The 18,638-nt window shown below is 37.3% G+C and overlaps 1 protein-coding gene across 1 annotated transcript in view; it reads left to right on the top strand.

The window, feature by feature from the left end:
- LOC150083237 (tudor domain-containing protein 1-like) overlaps positions 1-18,638 on the top strand; it is a 657,806-nt gene that overhangs the window by 324,284 nt on the left and 314,884 nt on the right. The window contains exon 12 of the mRNA XM_090378447.1: positions 1,415-1,537. Coding sequence (XP_090234573.1) covers positions 1,415-1,537 — 123 coding nt within the window. The remainder of the gene's footprint in view (positions 1-1,414; positions 1,538-18,638) is intronic.

Below are 18,638 nucleotides of genomic sequence, written 5' to 3' on the forward strand. Positions count from 1 at the left end.
TTACTTATTCTCAGATAGGTACCACCACCCAGACAGCACTGTTTCAGGGCTATTTGGCCCTTCGTCAGATATAACCTAAAACGATGCCACCTTAAAAATTTTCTGTTTATTCAGAAATGGCTGTGTATTATGATGCTAAGCACTTTATATACATAGTCTAAATTTGTTCGCAGCTTGAGGCTCTAGCCCTAAATGCGCCTTAGTCTAAATACATCATACACCATCAGGCATCTCTCATATTGTGGAGTTATACTTCATAACTGTTTTTGCCATCATTGCATCACTTGGGTACCTACCCACTCACTGACGAAGGGCCAAATAGCCCTGAAACAGTGCTGTCTGGGTGGTGGTACCTATCTGAGAATAAGTAACACTAGTCTTCTCCTTAGGTGAAGCGTTACTTATTCGAAGTAGTGCAATATCATGGCAACTCGTTGTGAAGGCATTCACAATATGAGATATAACCTAAAACGATGCCACCTTAAAAATTTTCTGTTTATTCAGAAATGGCTGTGTATTATGATGCTAAGCACTTTATATACATAGTCTAAATTTGTTCGCAGCTTGAGGCTCTAGCCCTAAATGCGCCTTAGTCTAAATACATCATACACCATCAGGCATCTCTCATATTGTGGAGTTATACTTCATAACTGTTTTTGCCATCATTGCATCACTTGGGTACCTACCCACTCACTGACGAAGGGCCAAATAGCCCTGAAACAGTGCTGTCTGGGTGGTGGTACCTATCTGAGAATAAGTAACACTAGTCTTCTCCTTAGGTGAAGCGTTACTTATTCGAAGTAGTGCAATATCATGGCAACTCGTTGTGAAGGCATTCACAATATGAGATATAACCTAAAACGATGCCACCTTAAAAATTTTCTGTTTATTCAGAAATGGCTGTGTATTATGATGCTAAGCACTTTATATACATAGTCTTAGAGTTTATGTATGAATTTCCTTTAGTTAAGTAATTGATGTTTTAAGTAGTGAATCCTGCATATGTTGCTGTAAAAGCATTATTATATTGTTTTTATAACTATTTACACAACTATTACTACATGTAAAGTGATATTATAATTGCTAACTGATACCTCATACTGTGCTTCAAAGATTGACAGTTTTCCGAATTAGACACATTTGTGTGGGAAAGGTTTAAAAACCCTGTGATTCCTATATCTCTGTCCAGAAATATTAATGATATTTATTGTTTTCCTTAATAGTGAAATATTGAAACTATTATAAATGTAGTTATTCTGTATTTCTTCCATTTTGAACAGCTTTTGATAATAAATTTTTGAATTAGATTTTGCTTGAATATTGTGAAATGAATTCTTAGGAGTAATTATATTGTAGATAAAAGTTTTTTTCATGGAAAAATTTAATTGTTTATTATTAATTACTTATCTATTAGAAAAATGGACTCCAAGATGATCCTACACATGGTTGCATCCAAAATAAAGATCAATCTTCTCTTGTTATAAATTCTAAAATTAATCATGGTGAGTGTTATAGCAACCATGATGGATACATGCAGGTAACTTTTCTTTTTTAAACTTTTTTAAAAATTTTCATTAACTTTATTATCTTTATAATTAGTGATCAGCTTTTTTGAGTTTTTAAAAGAAAAATTGTTTTGAAACTAGGTTGATGATCTTAAATTTCCCTTGTCAAAAAAATTTCCCTTAAATCTCTTGTCAAATAGTAGTTATGTATATGCAGTCACTTATCATTGTAATAACCTCTAAATTTCCCAAGGATTTTCTAATTCATTTTAACAATGTAAATGTGTGAAATGAAGTTTAATGTAATGGTTAAATAATAACACAATAGTGTAATGGTTGTGTAATCGTTAAAATCAATAAGCACAAATTGACTTGCATCATCTCAGTTTGCAGCATTCACTGGCAACAGTGTTTCAACAATAGGAAATTAAAAACTGAATAACACAAAAAGTTACAGGCTAGGAAATGTTTCTATGTGATCATCAGTTTGTTTTAGTTATCAAAAAAGAAATGTTTCTTCCCTGTTCTTCATATACATCTCTGCACATCTTATGGATGTGCAACTAGGCATTCCACAGTAATTTGTTTAAATAGAATGTTTCATCAGGAAGCACAATGTAATTTTTTGGTATGCAATAATGACTCTGTGATTTAAGTGCTTCACAGATTTAGGTATGCCTCCGTAGCCGAGTGGTCAGGATCGGGAGTGCAGTAGCACATGCGCTTTGAGTAGACTGGGGTTCAAGCCCCTGACTGCTGAATACGGTCGATCTGCCAACCCGCACTGGATCAGCGTGGCAGATTATGGTCCATTTCCCTCAGCACGAATTGTTGAGGAGGCTTCCATCCTGCAGTGGGTTTGATAATGGCTGCAGTTTACCTTTTTTTTTTTTTTAATCAGGCTAACCTGCACGATAAAAGTTGTATAAAGCATCGATATCATCAATTTAAAGGGACTGGAACCACTGAGAAAAGTAAACATTCAGGATGGCTGGAAACTTCCTGAGGAACCCTCGGATTGCATTTATAAGACGTTCATACAGACGAAGGTTCAGAGTTGAGCATTCTGAACTTCGTGAGTTATTTATTTTTTTTTTCTTCTTTCTTTTATTTCTTTTATTCGAGAATAAATAACTCGTGAGTTACTTATTCTTCTAACGCATTACCGTGCGTTAATCTAAACGAGTATTTTGCATCTACATTCACGCATGAGAAGTTATTCAGGAAGGAGAATGACGTAGGTAAAGTAGACATTGGCAGTGAGCTAGATGATTTTGTAATAACTGAGAGGAAAGTGGAGGAGAGATTGTTGAGGATAAACATAAAAAAGGCACCTGGGGGGTGGATGGGATCTATCCAGTTATATTAAAGGAGGCAGCAAAGGAAGTAAGCAAACCCCTAGCCATAATTATGAGAGGTTCTTTGGACTCAGGGGAGGTACCCATAGACTGGAGATGTGCAAATGTAACCCCAATTCACAAAGGAGGATCAAAGGCTGACACAAGTAATTATAGACCTGTTAGTTTAACTTCTGTTCCAGGTAAATTAATGGAGGCACTGGTTAAAGAAGCACTGCAGGATCATCTAGACAAGAATTCAGTTATAGCTCAGACGCAGCATGGTTTTGTTAAGGGCAGGTCTTGCCTGACCAATTTGATTGGATACTATGATGTAGTCACAAAAGAACTGGATGCAGGGAATAACTTTGATATTATATATTTGGATCTTAGAAAGGCTTTTGATACTGTTGCACATGGAAGACTGCTGCACAAATTGGAGCAGTGTGGCATTGGAGGCAAATTGCTGCTATGGATAAGGGGATGGTTGAGTGGCAGAAGACAGAGAGTGGTAATCAATGGACACTGCTCAACGTGGACTAATGTTATTAGTGGAGTTCCTCAGGGTTCAGTGTTGGGTCCGTTGTTGTTTTCGGTGTTTATGAATGATATTGATGATGGGATATCAAGTTTAATGTCCAAGTTTGCAGATGATACAAAGGTTGGCAGGGTTGTTAAGGACACTACTGATGCTATGCTGCTGCAACAGGATCTGAAAAGGTTGAACAGATGGGCTGAGAGGTGGCAAATGAAGTTTAACATTGACAAATGTAAAGTACTACATATGGGAAACAGTAACCCCAGAGCAACGTATCAACTCTGCGGTACTACACTGACAGTGGTGGAGAATGAAAAGGACCTGGGGGTAATTGTGCAGGCAGATATGAAGTTCTCTGAGCAGTGCAGACGAGCTGCAAGAGTAGCTCATGGTGTCTTGTCAATGATATACAGGAATTTTTCTAGCAGGGATAAGGAGGTGATTATTCCCTTGTATAAGGCAATGGTTAGGCCACATCTTGGGTACTGTATACAGGTCTGGAGGCCTCATTTCAAGAAGGATGTAGAGCTGCTGGAACGGGTACAGAGAAGGGCAACAAGATTAGTGAATGGAACAAAGGGTTGCTCTTATGAAGAAAGGCTTAAGTGTTGCAAATTACAGAGTCTGGAGACTAGGCATCGGCGAGGTTGATCTGATAGAGGTGTATAAGGCTTTGACTGGTTTGAGCATGCTCAATGCCAATGGGATTCTTCCTCTTGCTCAGAATAATCACCTCAGAGGGCATAAATTCAAATTGAGGAAGGACGGATGTCGGATAGATGTGCGGAAATTTGCCTTTGGCCAGCGGGTGGTTGGTTGGTTGGTGGAACCGACTTTCATCACTTGTTGTTGAAGTTGATAGCCTAAACAAATTTAAGGCTCAACTGGACAGGTATTTCGAACGAACGGAGGGGTGATATGGGAGTGGTGTGTTTTTTTTTTTTTTTGGCTGATGCTGAATAAGCTTGCTTTCTTGCATCATATGCCTCTACTAATGCTAATGCTAATGTTTCTTTGGTGGGTACTGTTTAGAAAGGCTCACAACTTATTTTCGATTTTTCTAAGATTAATATTAAATATCAAAAAAGAAATGTTTGTTCTTCTGTTCGATTTTCATTGTTTTGAATTTTTTTTTTTTTACAATTTGACAAAAATTCTGTTTTGTGTCATTGAGCATGCTAGTACTTGATGCATTTCGTGGACATTTGTCCGAACGGGTCAAAAATAAAGTCAGGCAAAAACATGGTGACTTGGTTGCGATTCCTAGTGGCATGACTAGCCAACTGCAGCCACTCGACGTTTCAGTCAACAAACCATTTAAGGATTACTTGAGAAAGTAATATGAATCTTGGCTGTTGGCTGACAACCTTCCAGAAAAATTAAGAAAGCGCTGGCATCAAAATTGCCAGAATAGGTATCATCAACATGGGAGCTAATCCCAGAAGAATAGTGCAGCACTCATTTAAAAAATGTTGCATCACCAATGCTCTCGATGGCTCAGAAGACAATATATTATGGGATAATGAAGATAACAATGTCTCAGAAGAATCGGACTCTGAATGTGAAGTAGACTCTGATATTGATTCAGATGCAGATATCGATGGCTCAGAAAATTCAGAAGGAAATGATGAATAACATACCTACTGATAAATATTGTTGTTGTTAGTAAATTTAATTCTATTATAATAAAAATATTTGTTAGATATATTTTAGCGTTTTATTTTATTTTATTATTATTATTTTTTTCTTAGAATCAAAGCTTTTTTTCTGTTGGTGGTACTTAAATTAGGTGCGTCTTACGATCGTGGCATCTTAGAATCGAAGAAATAAGATATATATGTATGTATGTGTGTAGTATATAGTATTTATGTAATATATTGTAGTATGTAGTATTTATACCGACGAACCAAAACATTATGACTGCCTACTTAATATGATATTTTGTTCCTCCCTGTGCAGCCAAACACAGTAACCAGCAGATCTTTCAACACGTAACCAGCAGATCTTTTAACTCATGTAAGGTCTGTGATTGAGATGCCACAGATTGGAGTTGCTGTTCCAACAAAAGCCACAGATGTTTGATGGGATTGATCTCTGGGGAATTTGGAGGCCAGGGCAATACCTGGAAGTCTTCCTCATGTTCCGCAAACCAATTTCAAACAATCCGGGTAGTGTGGCATGGCGCATTATCCTGCTGAAAGATGCCACTGCCAGAGGGGAAGACCATTGCCATGAAAGGGTGTACCTGGTCAGCAGTAATGTTTAGGTAGGTGGTAGAAGTCGGTGCCCAGCACATGAATGACTGGACCCTGGGTATCCCAGCATGACACCGCCACCACCCGCTTGTTTTTGTACCATGATGCATCCATGCAGCATCACTTTCCAGGGTAAATGACGCACAAGTACCCAGCCGTCCACATGCTGTAACAGGAAATGTGATTCATCGGACCAGACGACCTTCTTCCAATCACTCAAGGTCCAGTTTTGATGCTTGCATGCCCATTGTTGGTGCTGTTGCCAGTGAACCGTGGTTAGCATGGCACTCGGAGTGGCCTACGGCTACGCAGCCCCATTTTCAGCAGGTTTCAATGTACAGCCAGGTCTCACATAACGCGAGTTCGATTAGCGCGATTTTCAGTTAACGCTAATTGAAAAAATTATACCACTTTACACGATGTAAATATCTAGTTAATGCGATCTTTTTTTTTTTTTTTTATGCGATAGTTGAAAAAGATTTTAATCGCGTGTTAAGTTTACCGCGAGTCGTATGGTCAATTAACAAACTTTTGCCTGCTGCCCGCCTCGGTGTGTTCCATCAACCATTGGAAGAAGACGTGTTACTTGTCTCCTGCTAATAAAGTCAATGCACACTAGAAAAAAAATTAAAATTTTTAAATGAGCCAGATGAAAATGTTACCACAAAGGAGATAACGTTAAAAGAATTAGATGAAATCTTTCATATCGCATAGAACCTCAAACAAAAGGTTTGAGGTTCTTTGCAATATTTATTTCACCAGGGCCCAGAGAAGATTGTTGTCAGCTATCGGAAATTGATTGATGAAAAGAGAAAGTCAACACCGTTCAAATATTTCCGCAACAGTAATTTCTTCATCGTGTATTTTATGTCAGAGGTTCCCAAACTTTCTCGGTTCCCGGCGCCCTTAGTGTCTCAGTAATTTTTTCAAGGCGCACCCAGACCAAAAGAAATACCTAACAGTTCCGTTTAGTAGTTAGGTTCAAACAACTTAAGAAATGTTGAAACTGTGAATTACCTCGAGATAGTAGTTCGCACGGTGTACGAAAGATGTCGAGTATCGCTGTGTTTCCCTCAAATTTAATATATTCCATGGCGCACAGTTTGGGAACCGTGTTTTATGCAATGAACATTTAATTCCGTAATTATTTTCATTATCTTTTACATTGTATACAGTTAGAAAGTTATTTAAAAGGTATTTTTAAAATTCTTTATGGACATTCCAGAAGGTCAAGTACCAATTATAATTTTTCCTATTGATTATTATATTCGATTAACGCATTTCCATTTTGCGCGATGTGCTCGTGGGACGAATTAATCGCATTAATTGAGGCCAGCCTGAACTGTGTGTTGTGACACATTACCCCCATCACCAGCATTCAAATTACTGGCTAGGTGCGCCACAGTCACCCTTCTGTTGCTATGTACCATCCGGGAAAGCCTTCGCTCACCTCGAGTATTGATGAGCCGTGCTCGTCCAACTCCTCACTGGTGGTTTGTGGGTGTTCCCTCCTCGGGCCACTTTCGGTAGGTACTAACCACGGCTTAACATTAGCACCCCACCAGCCGTGCAGTTTCGGATATAGTTTTTCCATTACAATTTGGCCATTGTCAAACTCGCTTAAGTCCGCTGCCTTTCCCATCTGAAGAACAAGAATAATACTGATTAACGGACCTTAGCATCAGGAGCTTTTTATACCGTGTCCCGACACACATGAGTCATAGTTCACCTGCAATTGCTTTAATTTGCATAAGGGCCCACTGGTCATAATGTTTTGGATCATCGGTGTATATACCTATTAAATGTATTAAAAGCAAAGTTTCTTTTGATGGATAAAAATAAAAAAAAAATAAGTAAGGTATGTAGAGTAATCCTTTATCCCTTTCCCATCCTCAATTTAATACCTCATCCCATACCATATGCTTCTTCTAAATAATTTTAATATAATAAGATTAAAAGTACAGGGAACTAGAACTTATTATAATTTTAATATAATAAGACTGTACAGGGAACAAGAATGGGCCAGTAAATCAGAGAGTCTTATAATGGGGGATTTTAATTTCCCAGATATTGACTGGAATTTGTGGGTTGGTTACTCACACACTAGCAAGGCTTTTGTGGATGGTTGTTTTCTACACCAGCATGTTCGGGAGGAAACTAGAGGATGTAATACTCTTGATCTGATTATCAGTAGTGATTCTTCATGCATTAAGAATCTGCAGATAAAGGAACCACTAGGTGGCAGTGATCACAGTGTGCTGAAGTGGGATTTACTCAAGGAGGTAACTACCATCAGAGGTAAAGGGAAGGGTTTTTGCTTTCGTAAAGGCGACTATGATGGGCTGAGACAGTATTTAAATACAGTGGGATCAACTGATGATGTTACCAACAGCAAATTCAAAATGGGAAGCATTCAAGGAACTAATCTTGGAAGCTACCAGGCTTTACATACCAACCAAGAAATATTGTTCAAGGTTCAGGCCTAAATGGTTGTCAGATGAACTAACGAGACATATGGCAGAAAGAAAAATGCATGGGATACATACAAATTAATGGGTGACATGGAAGCCTATGATAGATATAATTTGGTCTGTAACCAAGTTCTTTACCTATTTAAACTCAAGAAGGAAAGGGATGAATCAGATTGGTCCACTTGATGGTTCAACAGTTGAAGATCCTGCTCAGGTGGCTAACAATCTAAACGAGTATTTTGCACCTACATTCACACATGAGGAGTTATTCAGGAAGGGGAATGTTGTAGGTGAAGGAAACATTGGCAGTGAGCTAGATGATTTTCTAGTAACTGAGAGGAAAGTGGAGGAGAAATTGTTGAGGATAAACATAAAAAAGGCACCCGGGGTGGATGGGATCTATCCAGTTATATTAAAGGAGGCAGCAAAGGAAGTAAACAAACCCCTAGCCATAATTATGAGAGCTTCTTTGGACTCAGGGGAGGTACCCATAGACTGGAGATGTGCAAATGTAACCCCAATTCACAAAGGAGGATCAAAGGCTGACACAAATAATTATAGACCTGTTAGTTTAACTTCGGTTCCAGGAAAATTAATGGAGGCACTGGTTAAAGAAGCACTGCAGGATCATCTGGACAAGAATTCAGTTATAGCTCAGACACAGCATGGTTTTGTTAAGGGCAGGTCTTGTCTGACCAATTTGATTGGATACTATGATGTAGTCACAAAAGAACTGGATGCAGGGAATAACTTTGATATTATATATTTGGATCTTAGAAAGGCTTTTGATACTGTTGCGCATGGAAGACTGCTGCACAAATTGGAGCAGTGTGGCATTGGAGGGAAATTGCTGCCATGGATAAAGGGATGGTTGAGTGGCAGAAGACAGAGAGTGGTAATCAATGGACACTGCTCAACGGGGACTAATGTTATTAGTGGAGTTCCTCAGGGTTCAGTGTTAGGTCCATTGTTGTTTTCTGTATTTATTAATGATATAGATGATGGTATATCAAGCTTAATGTCCAAGTTTGCAGACGATACAAAGGTTGTCAGGGTTGTTAAGGACACTACTGATGCTATGCTGCTGCAACAGGATCTGGAAAGGTTGAGCAGATGGGCTGAGAGGTGGCAAATGAAGTTTAACATTGACAAATGTAAAGTACTACATATGGGAAAAAGTAACCCCAGAACAACGTATCAACTCTGTGGTACTACGCTGACAGTGGTAGAGAATGAAAAGGACCTGGTGGTAATTGTGCAGGCAGATATGAAGTTCTCTGAGCAGTGCAGACGAGCTGCAAGAGTAGCTCATGGTGTCTTGTCAATGATATACAGGAATTTTTCTAGTAGGGATAGGGATGTGATTATTCCCTTGTATAAGGCATTGGTCAGGCCACACCTTGAGTACTGTATACCGGTCTGGAGACCTCATTTCAAGAAGGGTGTAGAGCTGCTGGAACGAGTACAGAGGAGGGCAACAAGATTAGTGAATGGAACAAAGGGTTGCTCTTACGAAGAAAGGCTTAAGTTTTGCAAATTACAGAGTCTGGAGACTAGGCATCGGCGAGGTGATCTGATAGAGGTGTATAAGTCTTTGAATGGCTTGAGCATGCTCAATGCCGATGGGATTCTTCCTCTTGCTCAGAATAATCACCTGAGAGAGCATAAATTCAAATTGAGGAAGGACGGATGTGGGATAGATGTGCGGAAATTTGCCTTTAGCCAGTGGGCAGTTGGTTTGTGGAATAGACTTCCATCACTTGTTGTTGAAGTTGATAGCCTAAACAAATTTAAGGCTCAGCTGGACAGGTATTTTGAACGAACGGAGGGGTGAAATGGGAGTAGTGGTTGTGCTTTTTCTTTTTTTTTTTTGGCTGATGCTGAATAAGCTTGCTTTCTTGCATCATATGCCTCTGCTAATGCTAATTTATACTAAATTCCTACACCAATATAGTTTTCCAAATATACTTAAAAATCTAGATATAATTCATAACCTTTCTCTGGAAACACTTTATTTTATGTTATTTTAGCTTTATCCTTATTTTAAATCATTGACACTGCATTGGACTACCTTGTCATACTGTAAGAGAATGTGCTAATTTTATTCTTTTCGTCTTTTAGCTTCATTTCACCTCTTCCACTGTTATGGACAACTATAGAAATGCAGTTCCTGATACATGATCCAGGTGTAGTCCCCTGATGAAATACCTGACCGCATATCAACGTCTACTTCACCCGACATCAGATTTTGCATTTTTGCTATCCCTGTTTTTGACCTAGTACTAAATTTGCCCACCCATATCTGATGACAGCTTTAACACCTTTTATTTTTTATTTTCTGTATTTTTTATTTTATTTGTTTAATCAGGTTACTTTACAGTTCCCTCACCTCTAATTGGCTTTGCAGTTCAGCTCATAATTGTCTTAATTCATCATAACTTTTAAGATATTAGCATTCTTTTGCCTTTTACAAACCTACAATACTTCTTTTTTTCTACTATTCTTCCCCTTCTAATCCTTGGCACTTTGTGTACTTTTATATAAGTTTTTTCTGGCCAGTGCAAACTTTAAAAAATCGTGGAAACGTATTTTGCAACCCATAGGAATAAATGGAGGTATTGGGAAAAAATCGTAATGAACCCAATAACACAATTTTTTTTTATTTTTATTCTTTTTTGGGTAATTCATTCCAAGACTTTGGAAGTTGAAATGTTCGCTATATAACTAAGCTATTTATCTCTCTAAAAGGTCATTTTTGTAATGGAAATTGCACTACACTTTCATCCTTATCATATGTTCCATTATAAGAATTAATTTCGAACGCCTTTGTGATATTTTTATAAAACACGTTACTGTAGGTCACTACCATAAAACAATTTGCACTTTCTGGTTTATTGGGCTTTTCTGTTAGCGCAATATTATACATGGGTAGTAAACTCCACCTTATTGCATTTGCTATAATACCGATAACTGGAATTCTGTGAGTTTTTACATTAGTATATTATGGTGAAATGTGTTTCCCTTCACTGAAATCTTCAGTCATGTACAAAACAAATACATTTTCAGAATCTTTTTTTCATTCCATTTACTTATTACAATGGTGAAGGGAAAGCAGCCAACAGAAAGTTCAAGTGGTGGCAGTGCTAGGAAACAAAGCAAAATTTTTCTATAAATGAAAAAAGATGATTTATTAACAATTACAAAGCAGGACAGAGTTTGTCATGTGTTGCACCAGAATTAGGTTTCACTGTTTCAACAGTGAATAATATTTTTAAAGGACAGTGCTCGTATAAAAGAACATGTTAAAGGATCAACGCATTTAAGATCATCAATGTTCAGATGCTATATCAAAGATGGAAAAGCTATTAATAATATGAATGGAATATCAGATTCAGAAGCGAGTGCCCCTGAGTTTAATGGCCATTCAAGCAAAAAAAAAAAAAAGTATTTATGAAGACATTAAGGATAAGTATGGCGAACCCCAAGCCAAGTTTATGGCAAGCATTGCACTGGTTTCCAAAACAAAGAGTGCGTTGAAGTTTCCAGTGCCAATTCTGCAGCTTCAGAGAAATTGATCTATTCGAAAAAACCCCCTCTAAATCTCCACAGCCCTCAACTTCTGCAGCAGTGTGCTTATTAGCTGGAGAGTTAATTTTGGCAACAATGCTCGAAAGGTAAAACTTGCTGACATTATGCCTGTCTTCTCTCTCTTTTTATAATTTTGAAGATTTTGTAATTTTGTACACCTCGTAATTTTTCCTGTGTATGAGATAAAAATATTGAATAAATAATTCTATTTACATGTTAGTTCAACATTTCTTTTGTGCTTCAATCAAATTCAGTGTGCATAGTTGCAAGTGCTGCATAAGCATTTAGGGAAATTCCGACTTATGTAAAATTCGAGTTACATAGAGTTCTGCGGAATGAACCTTTACGTAAGTTGGAGAATGGCTGTGTATATATAGTAGAAAAAAGAAGTATAGTAGGTTTGTAAAAGGTGAAAGAATGTTTAGAAACCTACACTATACTTCCTTTTTTCTAGTCCTTGGCACTTTGTGTATTTTTCACCTCGATTTATGCAAATTTTATCAGACTCATCTATTTTTACATACTTATATATACATTTACATCCTTTACTGCTGCTTTGCGTGTTTTGGTGCATCTGACATACCTTGCTTATTTATTTTTATGCATCAACTGAAACTTTGATTTTATATTACATGTAATATATATATATATATATATATATACAAGGTGACTCAAATATATTGGTACAAACGTTTAGGGGAGGTAGGTAACATCTAAAGGAATGTGAATCGCATAGGAACCCATAACCGGAAACGTCACGAGAAAATAGTAGCAGAGGCACAAGAAGCAGAAATGACACAAGACAGTAATTAGTGGCAAACATTTATTTGACATAATATTAACAATGGAGTATGAGATGGATGCATTTCATGATGTTACAACTGATGCTTCCACCATGAGACGCGATGCATGCGTGACACCAACACAGCATGGATTGGTGGACACGGTCGAACACACCTGGAGTTTCTTTGACAGTAGTAGCAGTGCAGACGAGTCTCGCCATGAGATCCATTTCCGTCTCCACAGGTGATTCATATACGATAGATTTGAGGGCTCCCCACGGAAAGAAATCAAGGCCAGATAATTCAGGTGAGCTTGGGGGCCAGGCAACGGGTCCACCCCGGCCAGTCCATTGACGCCCAAAAAGCCTGTTCAAATGGTCACGAATATACCTTCCATAATGGGCAGGCGCCCCGTCATGTTGAAACAAATGTTGCGTCTCACATTTGCTGGAACATCGTCAAGTAACCCTGGTAGAACTTGTTCAAGAAAGATCCGATATTTAGCGGAGTTCATGCGGGATGGTAATAGGTATGGACCGACTAAGCAGTCACCGACCATACCTTCCCACACATTTATTGCGAAGCGATGTTGTGCTGCATGGGGACGCACACCGTGTGAGCCCTCTGCTAATCCATACACTAGGTGCATGTCTGCCAGCTCACAGTTCGTATATCGATGCATGCTCTTTGTGCGGCATCGACTGCTTGAATGAGTAAACCAGAAATTTTCCCTCTCGCGAACTGATGAACAGCGCCATGTACTAACTTACAGTGACATTTCCGGTTATGGGTTCCTATGCAATTCACATTCCTTTAGATGTTACCTACCTCTCCTAAATGTTTGTACCAATATTTTTCAGACACTCTGTGTGTATATATATATATATATATATATATAAGTTGTAATAATATTAATTTAATTAAGCATGCATAAATGGATGTGAAAGTTACACAAGGTGCCAGTCACCATAAGGGTGAGGAAAGTAGAAAAAGAAGAGTAGTAGATTAGTGACAGGTGAAAAAATGTTAATATCCTAGAGGTTATGATGAATTAAGTAAATTATGTGCTGAATAAGTTAGTACAACAAAATACTAATGAAATGCAAATAAAATAAGATGAAAATGGTATAGCTGTCATCAGATATGGGGGAAGAACATATTTAGTAGATGGCCTAATATAGGTAATGCAAAAAATACTTGATCTGATGTCAGCTGAAATAAATATTGATACATGATCAGGGGAATACACCTGACTATGTATCAGGAACTGCATTTTTATACTCGTCCATAGTAGTAGAAGAAAAGTGAAAGGCCAAAAAGGAATGAAGAGAAATTAGCATTTTCTAATACGGTATGGACAAGGTAGTTCCAATGCAGATGCAGTGCAATTTATTTAGGTAAAAATAAGTATCCAGTTGGGATAACAATATGTTTAATATAAGTATAGAGCTGGGATAAAAATAGTTAATATCAATATGTTTAATATAAATATATGGAATTTAGTGTAGGATTTAATTTTGTAAAGATAAGAAATCAATAAATTTTACAAAATATATTTGGAACAAGCAAATGGTATAAGGGTGAGGTATTAAATTGAGGATGGGAAGGGAAAAAGGATTATTTAAATCAGTAAAGACAAAAAATAGCAACGGAAATAGTATAGTATGAGCGTTCGTTTCACCCTTGTATTACACTAATGATTTAACGAACGGGAAGAACTTTAGAAAATAAACAATAGAAAGTATAGAAAAAGTTACTGAATAACACTAAGCTTGCTGGGGTTGTAAAGCCCCAACCTTGTAGTAAGGTCTCTGGTATTCGTAAGTGTTAGTATAAAAGGGAACTAATATCAAATGCTTTATTGAGAGGAAAATATAAGTGTCGAGACATGCTGAGAAATGAATCTAAAACAAAACCGAAAGTATGATAAGACAGTGAAAGTATACGATACCTGGAGTATTTTAAGAAATGTGCAGATAAAATGAACTGACAGGAAAGATAAAGGCAGGGAGCTGAAATGCACAAATTCAGTAGAGTAGATGAATGTAAGCAGGCTTACACCAAATGAGCAATGTGTATCTACATGTGAAAGCAATTTATAGCAGCAAAACGGACTTAATAGTAAGCTGTGAAGAAATTCAAAATAATGAGAAAATAGAGACGTCTATAGTCGTATTTAGAATACAAGTGCATGGAAATAATTTATAATTAGCGTTGAAAAAGGAAAAGAAAAAGAAATGCGGTTGGAATAGTATGGCTTTACAGTGATACAGTCATACAAAATTAAATGTTACCGTTAATATATAAAGAATTATATGGTAGCAAAAAACATATACATGTAGGCCGAATGATGGGGCATGTTATAATAAGATTATGTATCAAAGTACAGTAAAAAAGAATCATCAAATATTTTGAGAAATAAATAGATTAATAAATGTAGTCTATCCAAGGAAAAAGAACTGGTCGAAATCCAATGAAATAAGTAACATGATGACGTGAGATCGAAGGAGGTGCATTTTATGGAACCGATTATAAAAGAACATGAAATAACATGCAAAATGTCTATGCATATGAGACAATTCCAAGAAAACATTTATAGTACAGGAAATAATTCCCTGTATATAATACTAGATAAATTCACCGATAGTATCAAGTGCGAATTTACTGTGGAAATAGTAGTGAATGAAACCAGGGAAAAAGAATCACATAACATTATATCCAATTATGAAGTTATATAACTCCAGGGATGTAAGTAACATGGTGACTAAAGATGAAATAAGTCCATGAATATGCAACAATTCCAAGGAAACATTTAAGGTATAGAAGAACAGGAAATAATTCCATGTATACCACACTAGACTGATCCACAAGTAGTATCAGGTGTGAATTTACTATGGAAATAATAGTAAATGAAACCAAGGAAAACAGTCAGTTGATTTTATATCAAAAATTTAGTGATATCATTTCAGAGATGTAAGTAACATGGTGAATAAAAATCTAAAGGTGGTGTAGTTATGGATCCAATTATAAAAGAACAGGAAATAAATCCAATCTTGCACAGATTGTTCATTTACCTACAAGAATACCAGACAATCCTAATCATACAGCCAATATGCTAGATCTTTTTCTCACTAACAACTGTTCTAAGTACACGGTCGAAGTGAGAGGTCCTTTAGGCACTTCAGATCACAACTTGGTGATTGTGTCTTCTCCAATGGAACCTTTATCTCATGGCTATTCCCAACCTTGTGTTGTTTGGCATTACAAGAATGCAAAATGGGATGACCTGCAAGACTTCTTTTCTTCTTTTCCTTGGTCGTATTACTGTTTCAAAACCTCTGATGTCAACGTTTGCTCAAATCGTGTCAGTGAAATTATTCTTGCAGGAATGGAATCCTTTATCTCACACTCCACTATAAAATCTCGTCCTTTATCTAAACCTTGGTTTTTCCAATAAATGTGCTAAGTCTGTTCAAGAGAAGAATGTTGCATATTGTAATTTGGTTGTTTCTAATTCTTCAGTTTCATTTTCTGCCTACACCAAAGCTCACAACAATTGTAAAGCAGTTATTAATCAGTCCAAACTAGAGTTTGAACAGGCTAAGAGTAGAAAACTTGCTTCTTGCCCTAATGGTAGCCGAGCATGATGGTCTCTAGCCAAGGCTATTGGCTGCAACTTTTGCCCATCTCTGCTCCCACCTCTGTCCACACCAGATGGTTCTGTTCTCACTTCGGCCAAGGATAAAGCTGACCTGCTAGCATCCCATTTTTCTTCCAACTCATGTATTTATGATCTTGGTAAAACACTTCGCACCATTCCCAACACGCTCCATTCAATGCCTCCTGTGGTTTTCCGTCAAAAGGATGTCAGAAGAATTTTGACGAATCTTGATGCTAAGAAAGCTCCAGGTCCCAGTGGTATTTCTCCATTTGTTCTCAAAACCTGTGCTCCTGAACTTAATCCTATTCTTTGCTGCCTTTTTTCACTTTCTTATTCCAAAGGTGTTTTTCCTTCTGCTTGGAAATTTGATTATATCCAGCCAGTTCCTAAAAAAGGGTGACAAATCTCTCCCATCCAATTATCGTCCCATTGCAATTACTTCTACTCTTTCTAAAGTAATTGAGAAATCAATTAACAGCCAACTCTTAAACTACCTAGAAACTTTCCATCTGATCAACGATCGCCAGTATGGATTCCATCAGTGTCGATCCACTGATGATATTCTGGCTTATGTTACCCATTTATGGACTAATTCAATGGAAAGGTTTGACGAAACACAAGTATTTGCTCTTGACATCTCAAAGGCTTTCGATTGTGTTTGGCATAAAGTGTTCTAAACAAGCTTCCATCTTATGGTTTGCCAACTGTTTTTAGTAATTGGTTATCCAGTTTTCTCTCTGATCGCTCACTGAGGGTGGTGGTAGATGGCTCTCTGTCTTCTAACTTCTCCACTAATGCCGGTGTCCCCCAAGATTCAGTTCTTTCCCCCACTCTTTTTCTCTTGTATATTAATGACCTTCTTCCATTGACTGGAAATCCTATCCATAGTTTTGCCGATGATAGCACATTGCATTCCACTTTCCATTTTGAGAAACCTTGTCCTGCTCAATCAGTTTCAACTTTTGAAAATCTGCTACCAATTCCTTAAATGCCGATCTTCAGGTAATTCTCCAGTGGGGCAAAGACAACTTAGTTGATTTCAACCCTTCTAAAACTCAGTCTTGTCTTATATCTCACAAAAAGGATCCTTCTGCTCCTATGCTTATCTTTAGTGACACTCCGATTTCAAGGCAAAATGATATATCTCTTTTTTTCGGGATTACCCTGACTTGTAATCTCTCTTGGCACAAGCACATTACAAATATTGCTTCCTCTGCATCTAAAAAACTTGGTTTTCTCTTTCGCTCTCGGCGTTACTTTTCTTCCAAACAGCTGCTCACTCTGTATAAATCGCAAATCTGCCCTGCCATGGAATATTGTTTCCACAACTGGGGTGGTGCCCTGAACACCTCTCTTAGGTGTCTTGATTCCATTCAGAAGAGGGCAGTTAGGTTAATTAATGATTCATCTCTAACAGAGTCTCTCCACTCGCTGTCTCATAGACGTACTGTTTCTGCTGCATGCCTCCTCTACAGATACTTCCACGGGCACTGTTCTTCTGAATTGGCTTCTATAATTCCCACTCTCTCTCTTTCAAAACAGTTCGAACACGTGCCGCCACCAGCCAAATCCATTTACTGTCCAACTTCAAACTCACAGGACTTTTCATCTTCCTCGTTTATTCATTCAACTGCCGTTTTCTGGAACAACCTTCCTTCATACGTATTTCCTGAAAATTACAGTCTACAGAAATTCAAGTCCAATTTCAACAAATATCTTCTTTCGTCTTCTCAACCTCCAACCCAAGCACGGTACTAAGTACTATAGGTTCTAATACCTCTCATGTTTGGGGTTTACATAAAAAAAAAAAAAAAAAACATGGAACAACTAAGTAAACCTCTGTTTACTAAATAACTATATATTTGATGGGAAAATTATCTATAAACAAACTATTGGTGTTTGACTAGAAGGTAGCAGCCACTGTTTTTAGAGTTAGTAATGAATCTGAAACCTTTGGGTTGTTTATGGAATATTTCCATTTATTTCAATTTCTCTATATGATTGCAAATATTTGCAATCATATAGAGAAATGTTAGGGTTGAGTTCTTTGGGTGTAGTTTTTTAATGTAAAGCAGTTTAACTGTGGCTGAAGGATTAAGATGGCAGGCAGTGAAAGTGGAACTATTTTCCATTTCCTTTTTGAGCTGAATACAGTAAATTTGCTTACAAAATATGACAAAGTTATTAGAAGCTTTATCTACCGGGATGTTAATAAAAATTGTCTTGTAATTCTATTATATGTTTTTTAAGGTTGTAGTAGGGTGCGTGAAAGTTATTGTACAGTTTGTAGGCATTAGATATGTCTTTACAATGTCATGATAGATGATAATAATCCAATTTTGGTATGCTTCATGTAGAATTATGAAGCAAGTTTGTTAACAAAATGCATTAGATCTAAATATAATACTTTATTGATACTATTAAGTTTAACTTTATTTATAGGGCTGTATTTAAAACCTTTGCTCATAGCAGTTTTTAGGTCATGGTTCTTAATGATTTTA

Source organism: Mastigoproctus giganteus, chromosome 7 (assembly GCF_048544385.1).
Source record: "Mastigoproctus giganteus isolate SK-2022 chromosome 7, ASM4854438v1, whole genome shotgun sequence".
NCBI lineage: Eukaryota > Metazoa > Arthropoda > Arachnida > Uropygi > Thelyphonidae > Mastigoproctus > Mastigoproctus giganteus.